This window comes from Mauremys reevesii, linkage group 8 (genome assembly GCF_016161935.1).
Source record: "Mauremys reevesii isolate NIE-2019 linkage group 8, ASM1616193v1, whole genome shotgun sequence".
NCBI lineage: Eukaryota > Metazoa > Chordata > Testudines > Geoemydidae > Mauremys > Mauremys reevesii.
In genome coordinates this window covers 37,187,657-37,200,003 of record NC_052630.1, presented here as the reverse complement: position 1 = coordinate 37,200,003, position 12,347 = coordinate 37,187,657, and the positions used below count along the sequence as shown (strand labels likewise).

The window sequence follows — 12,347 nt, the reverse complement described above, 5'->3', positions numbered from 1 at the left end:
TGCTGGTCCTCCAGACGCCATCTGTCCTCCCGTTCACTGTGTGAGCGCTGCTGCTGGGAGAGGTTCTCCCTCCACTGGCTCTGCTGGGCCGCCTCGGCTCGGGAGCAGCCCATAAGTTCTGCGAACATCTCGTCCCGTGTCTTTTTCTTGCGCCGCCTAATCTGCGCCAGCCTCTCTGAGGGGCATGCTGGAGCAGGTCGGGATACAGGTGCAGCTGTGTGATGGGAAAAAGGGATTGACTTCCTTATAAAGATACATTTCCGCAAAGAGGAAACATAGTCTAGTCAGTCTCTGTGAACAAGACCATGCACAGCACTCACTCAGGGAAAGTTCGAATTTTCGGAATTCGCTTTCATTGCCTGGGGGATTGCACTGCAGACCAGACAAGCGGGGCGGGACAGCAGAATCCGTGGAGCAGCCAGGCATGGTAAGCCAAAAATTTTTGTCTGCTTAAAAGTCAATGTATACCACTGTCCTCTTGCTACAGGCAATCCTGAAAGCATAAACTCTGCCCCTGTTGCACCCCCTCGCGTCTGTTCCCTGGGAAAGATCCCTGTATAATGCCACTCTGCAGCCTCCACCACGTGGCTGTAAAGTGACGCTCATTGTTATGCAAAGGAACAGTGAAGCACTCCCAATACTAATAGTACACAAATTACTGTAATTAAATGCAGGAGTCTCCGAGCGAGATCACCCCGAGGAGGGTCACTGAGGCAGATAGAGAGTGCATGCTGCGTGAAAGCCAGCACAAACCAGGGGCCTATGCGGCCATGCTCGTGGAGGCAATGCTCCCGGAGTACCTGATGATAGCCTGGCGCAGAAAAGTGTGCTACCACGGAGCACCCAATAAGGCAGCTCTCCCCAGGAACCTCATGCGGAGGCTTTTCGATTACCTGCAGGAGAGCTTCTCGGAAATCTCCCAAGAGGATTTCTGTTCCATCCCCATATATAATGACCTTCTTTTCGCATAGTTAATATTCCTGTTCTGTTAGAAAAAATGTTTGCATGTTTAAAGCACTTACCGACTGATCCTTCCCCTGATTCAGGGTCCGGGGTAACGGCTGGGGAGGGTTGGTAGGGGATCTCAGTGAGGGTGATGAAGAGATCCTGGTTGTCGGGGAAATCAGCATTGTAAGCGCTGTCGACTGCCTCATCCTCCTCATCTTCCCCGTCCGTGAACATCTCCGAGGAACAGTCCGTCGACAGTATCCCATCCTCAGAGTCCACGCACACTGGTGGGGCAGTGGTGGCAGACCCACCGAGAATGGCATGCAGTGCCTCGTAGAACCGGCATGTCTGGGGCTGGGCTCCGGAGCATCCGTTTGCCGCTCTGATTTTTTGATAGCCTTGTCTCAGCTCCTTGACTTTCACGCGGCACTGCGTTGTATCCTGGCTGTATTCTCTGAGTGCCATGGCTATGGAGACCTTCTCGTAGGTCTTTGCATTCCGCTTGTTGGAGCGCAGCTCCGAAAGCACTCATCGCCCCACACAGCAATGAGATCCAAGACTTCCTGGTCAGTCCATGCTGGGGCCCTCTTTCTAGTCTGAGATTGCATGGACACCTCTGCTGGAGAGCTCTGCATCGCTGCCTGTGCTGCTGAGCTCGCCACGACGTCCACACAGGAAATGAGATTCAAACTGGCCAGACAGGAAAAGGAATTCAAATTTCCACGGGGCTTTTCCTGTGTGGCTGGTCAGAGCATCCAAGCTCGGACTGCTGTCAAGAGCGTCAACAGAGTGGTGCACTGTGGGATAGCTCCCGGAGCTACTAAGGTCAATTTGCATCCACACCTAGCCTAATTCGACATGGCCATGTCGAATTTAGCGCTACTCCCCTCGTCAGGGAGGAGTACAGAATTCGAACTAAAGAGCCCTCTATGTCGAATTAAATGGCTTCCTGGTGTGGACGGGTGCACAGTTAATTCGAATTAACACTGCTAAATTCGAATTAAAGTCCTAGTGTGGACCAGGCCTGAGATGACAGCAGGGCTTTGAGAATGACCGGGAGAAGTACAGGCTGGAGGCGAAAAGCTCAGAAAGGGTTTGCTTGGGGAAGAACAGGAAGTAAGGGTCTGTAATCACTACAGCACACTTTTCTTCAGAAGTTGGAACCAAACACAGAATTTCTGAGTCTCAGCAGTCCTCTGCTGTCTAGCAAATAGCTGTGAAACCCACTGGGGAAATGTTTGTCTATTCCCTCTTTAGTGGTTGGTCCACAGAGAGGATAACATTGTGGCTTTGAAGGTCCCAACCTTGCTGATGACCCATGTGGCAGGTTAATATGGTTCCACACAACAGAATTTCTGATTTTTCCCAACAATTATTTTTTAAAAAAACCTAGGAATATACATTGAGAAATGGAAACATCAAAAGCTGAACCCTACATTAAAGGAATATTAAAGTTGTGAAATCAAGCACTCAGAAGACCTCCCCCACTGCAACTTGAGACCATTGCTCCTTGTTCTGTCATCTGCCACCAATGAGAGCAGCCTAGCTCCATCCTCTTTGGAACCCTCCTTCAGGTAGCTGAAGGCTGCTATCAAATCCCCCCTCACTCTTCTCTTCTGCAGACTAGATAAGACCAGTTCCCTCAGGCTCTCCTCATAACTCATGTGCCCCAGACCCCTAATAACTTTTGTTGTCCTCTGCTGGACTCTCTCCAATTTGTCCACATCCTTTCTGTACTGGGGTGGGGGAGCAAAACTGGATGCAATACTCCAGATGTGGTCTCACCAGTGCCAAATAGAGGGGAATAATCATTTCCCTCAATCTGCTGGCAATGTTCCTACTAATGCAGCCCAATATGCTGTTAGCCTTCTTGGAAACAAGGGCACACTGTTGGCTCATATCTAACTTCTCATCCACTGTACTGCCCAGGTTTTTTCTGCAGAACTGCCGCTTAGCCAGTCGGTCCCCAGCCTGTAGCAGTTCATGGAAGTCTTCCATCCTAAATGCAGGACTTTGCACTTGCCCTTGTTGAACCTCATCAGATTTCTTTTGGCCCAATCCTCCAATTTGTATAGGTCACACTGGACCCTATCCCTACCCTCCAGCAAATCTACCTCTCCCCCAAGCTCAGTGTCATCCGTGAACTTGTTGAGGGTGCAATCCATCCCATCATCCAGATCATTAATAAAGATGTTGAACAAAACTGGCCCCAGGACCAACCCCTAGGGTACTCCCCTTGATACTGTCTACCAGCTAGACACGGAGCCATTGATCACTACCTGTTGAGCCCAACATCTAGCCAGATTTCTATCCACTTCATAGTCCATTCATCCAATCCACACTTCTTTAACTTGCTGGCAAGAATACTCTGGGCGACTGTATCAAAAGCTCTGATAAAGTCTAGATATATCATGTCCACCACTTTCCCCATACCCACAGAGCCAGTTATCTCATCATAGAAGGCAATCAGGTTAGTCAGGCATGACTTGCCCTTGGTGAATCTATGTTGACTGTTCTTGATCACCTTCCTCTCCTCCAAATGCTTCAGAATGGATTCCTTGAGGACCTGCTCCATGATTTTTCTGGAGACAGAGGTGAGACTGACCAGTCTGTAGTTCCCCAGATTCTCCTTCTTTCCTTTTTTAAAGATGGTCACTATATTTGCCTTTTTCCAATCGTCTGAGACCGCCCCCATTAGCCATGAGTTTTCAAAGGTAATGGCCAATAGCTCAGCAATCACATGAGCCAACTCCCTCAGCATCCTTGGATGCATTCCATCTGGCCCCATGGATTTGTGCATGTCCAGTTTTTCTAAACTTGTTCTTTCACAACTGTGGACTACTCACCTCCTCCCCATACTGTGATGCCCAGTGCAGCAGTCTGGGAGCTGACCTCGTCTGTGAAGACCGAGGCAAAAAAAGCATTGAGTACTTCAGCTTTTTCCACATCATTTATCCCTAGGTTGCCTCCCCCATTCAGTAAGGATCCCACACTTTCCCTGACCACCTTCTTGTTGCTAACATACTTGTAGAAGCCCTTCTTGTTACCCTTCACATACCTTGCTAGCTGCAACTCCAATTTTGCCTTCCTGATTACATCTCTACATGCTTGAGCAATATTTTTATACTCCTCCCTAGTCATCTGTCCAAGTTTCCACTTCTTGTAAGCTTTCTTTTTTTGTTTAAGATCACCAGAGATTTCATGGTTAAGCCAAGCTGATCACCTGCCATATTTGCTATTCTTTCTGCACATTGGGATGGTTTGTTCCTGTGCCCTCAATAAGGCTTCTTTAAAATACTGCCAGCCCTCCTGCACTCCTTTCCCTCTCATATTAGCCTCCCAGGGATCCTGCCCATTAGTTCCCTGAGGAAGTCAAAGTCTGCTTTTCTGAAGTCCAGAGTCTGTATTCTGCTGCTTGCCTTTCTTCCTTTTGTCATGATCCTGATCTTGACCATCTCATGGTCACTGCTACCTAGGTAGACACCAACTTCTACTTCCCCTACCAATTCTTCCCTGTTTGTGAGCAGCAGATCAAGAGGAGCATGGCCCCTAGTTGGTTCCTCCAGCACTTGCACCAGGAAGTTGTCCCCAACACTCTCCAAAAACTTTCTGGATTGTCTGTGCACTGCAATATTGCTCTCCTAGCAGATGTCAGGGTGATGGAAGTCTCCCATGAGAACCAGGACCTGTGATCTGGAAAATTCTGTTGTCCAAAAAAAGCCTCATCTACCTCACCCTCCTGGTCTGGTGATCTATTACAGACACCCACCACGACACCACCCTTGTTGTTCTCACCTCTAAATTTGACCCAAAGACTCTAAACAGGCTTTTCTCCAGTTTCATACTGGAGCTCTGAGCAATCATACTGCTCTCTTACATACAATGCAACTCCTCCACCTTTTCTCCCCAGCCTGTCCTTTCTGAACAGTTTATACCCATCCATGACAGTGCTCCAGTTATATGAGTTACCCCACCAAGTCTCTGTTATTCCAATCACATAGTTCCTTGACTGTGCCAGGACTTCCAATTCTTCCTGCTTGTTTACCAGGCTTCTTGAGTTTGGGTACAGACACCTAAGATAACTAGCTGATTGCCCTACTTTCTCAGTATGAATCAGGAGGTCTCCCTGTTCCTGCATGATCCCACCAGATCATTGCCACCTTCATTGCACATTGTTCAACTTCTGCACTCAGTGAGTCCTTGCTTAGTTCACTGCAGAACACTGATTAATTCACCGTTCAATTTACAGGTTCTGACTGAGGCATAGTCTCTTAATAAAAAGTAGCATATGACCATGAAATAAAAGGCTGTACCATACTATATATTCACAACAGGGTTGCATTGACAACCTTAACTTTGACATTTCCACACTATAAAACATGTCACTTGGCAACCTAATTTATTTTTAATATATTATTTTGTATGACAAAACAGATTTTTGAATTTTCTTTTTTATGAGAGAACAAAGAAATTAGAGCTATTTCTGAGGGAGAAGTTGAATGCGCTGCCCAGAAAATACTGTGACATAACTGAGGGAATGGTCTTATAAATATTTTATCTCATTTAATGCACTGTCCATATCACAAAAACTGCAAAAAGACAGATCAAATAGAATGAGCTAGGGCTCTTCTGGAGCCAAGTTTTACTCCATAATTATATTTACATATGATATGGAACGAGGAACACCTCATCCACAAACATGCCAGTTCCATATGTAACATCACTTACCATGGAATGAAGCACCTGCTACAATTAATGAACAACTTTATAGATAGTGTTCCTCATGTAAATACAGATACAATGATATTCCATGCTAATTAAATGCTGCTAGGGAACACTGAAAGTGAATATCAGGTTACGTGTGTACATGTGCAGAGCCACTGGAACACTGGTACATCATGAATAATCATCTGCTATTGTGCAACAAATACCACTGCAAAAGTGTTAAGTAATAAACCTTTAGACCAAAACAGATATCCCCTAAACAACTTAAAGCCACAGCACATTTCTATATTATGGCACTTCTTGCTGAGATACTAGGATACTAACAAATAAAGGACACAACAATTGTCTAAAGGCCAAAAGTACATTTTTTAAAGATCTATTTTTCTCTAAAAAGGATAAAACACTTTAGCTTAAACTTAAAAAAACATAAAAAAATTGACACCATCAGCTCAGGATTGAACAAAGACTGTGAATGGCTTGCCAACTACAGAACCAGTTTCTCCTCCCTTGGTTTTCACACCTCAACTGCTAGAAGAGGGCCTCATCCTCCCTGATTGAACTAACCTCGTTATCTCTAGCCTGCTTCTTATTTGCATATATATACCTGCTCCTGGAAATTTCCACTACATGCATCCGATGAAGTGGGTATTCACCCACGAAAGCTCATGCTCCAATATGTCTGTTAGTCTATAAGGTGCCACAGGACTCTTTGCTGCTTTTACAGATCCAGACTAACACGGCTACCCCTCTGATACTTAAAAAAAGTACTAATTAAAGAATAAATAGGAACATGTAAATCCAAAAGGTGGTGGTTTCACACAGTAATAGAGCTCATTAAAATGACCCCTTAGAATAAATGACCCCTTAGAATGTCTGATATTCATGGGTATCCTCTTTAAAGATGGGCATAATTACAGTACAAGAGACTCTCTTCACACTAACTGATGTCCCTCTTCCACGTGGCAATTCATACCGTCACAGAGGCTCACAATACAACGGCTCAAATATTACCTTATAATATGGAACATAGATATAACAAGTAAGATTAATGCAGACAACAACTCACAAGTATCAGAGGGGTAGCCGTGTTAGTCTGGTTCTGTAGAAGCAGCAAAGAATCCTGTGGCACCTTATAGACTAACAGAAGTTTTGCAGCATGAGCTGCATCCGAAGAAGTGGGTATTCACCCACGAAAGCTCATGCTGCAAAACTTCTGTTAGTCTATAAGGTGCCACAGGATTCTTTGCTGCTTCAACAACTCACAAGCAGTCAATACAGTCTAAACACTTTCTTTTAATTCTAATACCTACTTTATCAATATTAACCCACAAGTGAGCTACATAGATTCCAGCTCTGTATCTGTCAGGTCTCAGTTAAAACGTGGAACCTTAGCATGAGCTGGAACTTGGCATGCCAATATCACAATCATATCAAAATACACTTCTCAAAAATTCACTATCTCCAACTAAATGCTACGTCAACATAAATAAAAAACACAAAACGAAAAATACTTCTTCGGGATTAACACACGATCTTTTAGATACTAAACATTTTAATTAAGATAATCAATAATCAGGTTTCCTTTAAAAATACCGAGACATGGCAAATATTAAGAAGAACAATAACGGATCAGTTCATTCGCTCACCTTCGGTAGAGTTTCGGATTGAGAGTTTGGGTCGTTACGGTTGCTGCTCAGATACAACATTCCAGAGTTATTACTGCAAAGAATATTCCCTGGTGTATCATTCTGACCATCGGTTTTCAAGAAATTAAGGCCATTATCACTGGTAGTTGTGGCTAAACAGAGATTATAGGAATAAGGTAAAGTCCCATCGCAGTAGTTCGGTGGATAACTGGGATGGTCATTGGAATAAATGTCAGAATTCAAACATCGAAGAACGGTGGCTTTTCCTGACCTTTGCAATTTCATCACAATGGCCAGTGTCACTGTCAGGAGGAATAAAAATGAGATCGAGGCTAAAGCCAGCACCAAATAAAACTGTAAATCAGACTGAGATGCGGAGTCACCTGATTGGTCGCTCATTTCCGGAAGGGCCTCTTGGAAGTTCTCGGCAAACACCAGGTTGAGTGTCACTGTGGCTGACAGAGGCGGCTGCCCGTTGTCCTTCACCAGGGTGACCAGCCTGTGCTTCATAGCATCTCTGTCCGCAAAGGCGCGGGCTGTCCGGATCTCCCCGGTGTGCAGCCCCATGCTGAAGAGCGTCGGTTCCGTGGCCTGGAGCAGATGGTAGGAGAGCCAGGCATTGTGTCCTGAGTCAGCATCCACCGCCACCACCTTAGTCACCAGATAACCTGCCTCGGCCGAGCGAGGGACCATCTCGAACAAGGCGGAGCCATCGGCTGCCAGGGAAGGGTACAGGATGCGAGGGGCGTTATCATTCTGATCCAGAATAAACACCCTGAGGGTGACATTGTTGCTGAGAGGCGGGGACCCGCCGTCTTGGGCCTGCACTTGTACTTCCAACTCCCGGAATTGCTCGTAGTCGAAGGAGCGCTGGGCATATATAGCTCCGGTCTGGGAGTTAATGGAGATGTAGGAGGAGAGAGGCACCTCCTGGAGGTTGCTGCTCAGGATGGAGTAAGTGACTCGAGCGTTCCGGTCCCGATCCCGGTCTGAGGCTTTTACACTGAAAATAGAGACCCCCGAGGGATTGTTCTCTGGCACATAGGCGGTGTAGGAAGGTTTCTCAAAGACCGGGGCGTTGTCATTGATATCCGAGATCTGCAATAGGATGGTTTTCTGGGTGGAGAGGGGGGGAGAGCCGTTGTCTGTGGCTGTGATTGTGATATTGTACTCCGGGGTCCTTTCCCTGTCCAGGGTGCTGTCTGTGACGAGTTTATAGTAGTTATTAGAAGAGGATATTATTTTAAAAGGCAATTTTTCTTCTAAATGACAAATTACCTTTCCGTTTTCAGCAGAATCTTTATCAATGACATTGATCAAAGCTATCACTGTCCCCGCCAAAGAGTCTTCGGGGGCTATACTGGACACAGATGTCAGCGTTATCTCTGGGGCATTGTCATTCTCGTCAAGAATTTCTATTTGAAGTTTACAGTGAGCAGTCAGACCTCCGCCGTCGGTCGCTTCCACATCCAATAAGAAGTTGTTTGCCATTTCATAATCCAGATTCCATTTAGTTATAACTTCTCCGTTATCAGGATCCATCTTGAATAGTTTGGATATACTGTCGGGCATGTTGCTAAAAGAGTAGACAATCTTTGCATGTAACCCTTCATCTTTATCAGTGGCCTTCACCTGAAGCACTAAGAAGCCCCGTGGTAGATTTTCACTCAGGCTGACTTTGTAGATCTCTTCAGTAAATACGGGAGGATTGTCATTGGCGTCAGTAACATTAATCTTTATCTGAACAGTCCCAGTTCTGACTGGGTCCCCCCCATCCACAGCCGTAAACATCAAGTGATGGGAACTTTGCTTCTCCCGATCCAAATGCTTACCCAGAACTAATTCTGCGTATTTATTGCCATTTGTGCTCTCCTTCACTGACAAGGCAAAGTACTGATTCTGGCTGAGCTGGTAATTCTGTACTGTGTTGATCCCAACATCGGGATCTTGAGCCATTTCTAATGGAAACCGAGCCCCGGGTAGCGCGGACTCACTTATTTTAAAATCAACATTGTTTCTGGTGAAATACGGCGGATTATCGTTAATATCTTGGATTTCTATAATCACATGAAAAACGCTGAAAGGGTTTTCAATCACCGTTTCGAGATTTAGAACACAAAGGGGAGATTTTCCACATATTTCTTCCCGGTCTATTCTGTCATTTACATTTAGGTTTCCAGTTTCTGCACCAATGACGAAATACTGCCTTTTTGAACTAGAGACAATACGGAGGCTCCGGGATGACAGTCCACTGACATTCATCCCCAAATCCTTGGTAAGGTTCCCCACAAGGGAACCTTTGGCCATTTCCTCAGGAATCGCATAGCGAAGCTGCTCAGAGAGCGTCGGGCAGAACAACGAGAATAAGAAGTGAAAATACAGTACTTGCCATTCGTATCTCCGACCCCTGGTTCTGTCTCTTGTTTTTATCCATGTCCCTCTTAATTTCACTGCATTGTTCTCCTCGTCCATTCCGAACGGACTGGGAGTTTTAGATTCCAGCTAAATTGAAACCTTCTGCGATAAGGTTGAATAAATAAAATTGCTTCTCTTCTCAATATTTCATGGAAACGCCTGTCAGAGACTGATGTTTTCAGCAAGTCTGTGTGGATATGTCTCTGCTATCTCTCCTCTCCGCTCTGCACAGGCTGACTGCGATACTGCCGGAATCTGCAGTGGACCCCCAGCTGCCGCTCCCTCATTGGACAACAGCGACACTCTGCGTCTCAGCCGGAGATCTGCAGCTAGGCGGATCTCGATAATGCAACTATATGGCACTGAATAGAGACTAACTCTGACCCCCAATTTATTTGAATAAATATCGAAGGTAATAATGTAAAGAACTACTTAAAACAAAAAAAGTCTTTGTCAAACCAACCGATACAACAGTACTCGAAATGCAAGCAAATTTATACCGATAAATTTACTCATCGTATTTTCATTTGGGGTATAACTGGACAGTTTGATTCAACGTAGAAAAACGGAGCTTCTGAAAACAAATGCTATCGCTTTCTGAATATTCCAACAAGTTCCCATTCGGGAATAAGACCCCATTACCCATATTTCTTTGAGATCTTGTGTATGCCTATTAAATATTTTCTTGGAGGCAAGATAAACTGTTTCTGGATATAGAAGAAAATAGACTCCAAACATTATAGCTAATAAAGATACATTAATACTCTTCATTACTATAACCAAACCCTTACTCAGAACTTAATTCCTGGCTTTAATATGGAACTATGACATTAATTTTAAATAACTTAAACTATTGTCTAAGGCAAGCAGATCACTCTATCTCAGAGAAAAGAGCAACTTTAAACATAATTAAAATGAAATCATACATCGGAAGTGGCAGTCAGTTAAAAACTAAGGCATAATCCACCGGAAACTAATTTTAGAAAGAAATGTTTAAAATTCAGTTCGCATCCTTAGAATGCATGTCATGGTGTTCTCACAAGGAGCCCTTTAGCCCCTCCCCAGCCCCTTTCCAATAGATATAGATATAAATACAAAAGTATCTTATTATTACTTGGAGATAAGAGAACATATAGCAAAGATCAGGAGTGTTACGTTATAACTTATTAACTGTTACTGGAAAATTCACCTAACTGTATCAGTAGATACTTCACTCCTTCATTTAAACACAAGGGGAGGAACCTCTTTTTCTCATTTGCTTATGAAAAGAAAGTTAGCAGAAACTCTCACCCAAGCGGTTTGATAACTAACTATTACTAAGAATTTTACATGTATATACTTAACCCCAGATTTGTTAATACATTTGGCAGTTCAGAGATCATCTCGAAGGGATCATCAGACACTAAGGTTATTAGAGGAGGCCAAGAAAATTTCTTTCCTGCCATGTCTGTATGGCAAAGAAGTGAGGCATGTTTGTTTCCGACACAGACCTCACAATTATCCATCCCTTCATCATCTTCTGCTTGGATTATGACTGCTCTCTAGATGGAGTTATTCCTAAAGGCAAATGTAAATTTCATCTAATATCTAATTTTAAATTTAGCTTTAACTCTAATCTTTCTTTTTATAAATAAACCTTTAGATTTTAGATACTAAAGGATTGGCAACAGCATGATTTTTGGGTAATATCTGAGTTGTATATTGACCTGGGTGTGTGGCTGGTCCTTTGGGATCAGAAGAACCCTTTGCTTGATGAAACTGGTTTTAAAGAACCACTCATAGACTTTAAGGTCAGAAGGGACCATTATGATCATCTAGTCTGACCTCCTGCACAATGTAGGCCACAGAATCTCACCCACTCACTCCTGTAACAAACCCCTAACCTATGCCTGAGTTACTGAAGTCTTCAAATCATGGTTTAAAGATTTCAAGATGCAGAGAATCCTCCAGCAAGTGACCCGTGCCCCATGCTGCAGAGGAAGGCGAAAAACCTCCAGGGCCTCTGCCAATCTGCCCTGGAGGAAAATTCCTTCCCGACCCCAAATATCAGTTAAACCCTAAGCATGTGGGCAAGACTCACCAGCCAGAACCCAGGAAAGAATTCTCAGATCCCACCCCATCTAACTTCCCATCACAGACCATTGGGCATATTTACCTGCTAATAATCAAAGATCAATTAATTGCCAAAATTAGGCTATCCCATCCCCTCCATAAACTTATCAAGCTTAGTCTTGAAGACAGATATGTCTTTTGCCCCCACTACTCCTCTTGGAAGGCTGTTCCAGAATTTCACTCCTCTAATGGTTAGAAACCTTCATCTAATTTCAAGTCTAAACTTCCTAATGTCCAGTTTATATCCATTTGTTCTTGTGTCCACATTGGTACTAAATTTAAGTAATTCCTCTCCCTCCCTGATATTTATCCCTCTGATATATTTATAAAGAGCAATCATATCTCCCCTCAGCCTTCTTTTGGTTAGGCTAAACAAACCAAGCTCTTTGAATCTCCTTTCATAAGACAGGTTTTCCATTCCTCAGATCATCCTAGTAACCCTTCTCTGTACCTGTTCCAGTTTGAATGCATCCTTCTTAAACATGGGAGACCAAAACTGCA

General features: G+C 44.2%; 1 protein-coding gene across 1 annotated transcript in view; it reads right to left on the bottom strand.

The window, feature by feature from the left end:
* LOC120370245 (protocadherin gamma-B5-like) overlaps positions 1–9,941 on the bottom strand; it is a 44,241-nt gene extending 34,300 nt beyond the window's left edge. Inside the window, exon 1 of the mRNA XM_039484631.1 lies at positions 7,320–9,941. Within this exon, the coding sequence (XP_039340565.1) occupies positions 7,320–9,791 (2,472 nt within the window). The 5' untranslated portion in view covers positions 9,792–9,941. The remainder of the gene's footprint in view (positions 1–7,319) is intronic.
* Positions 9,942–12,347: the final 2,406 nt, after the last annotated feature.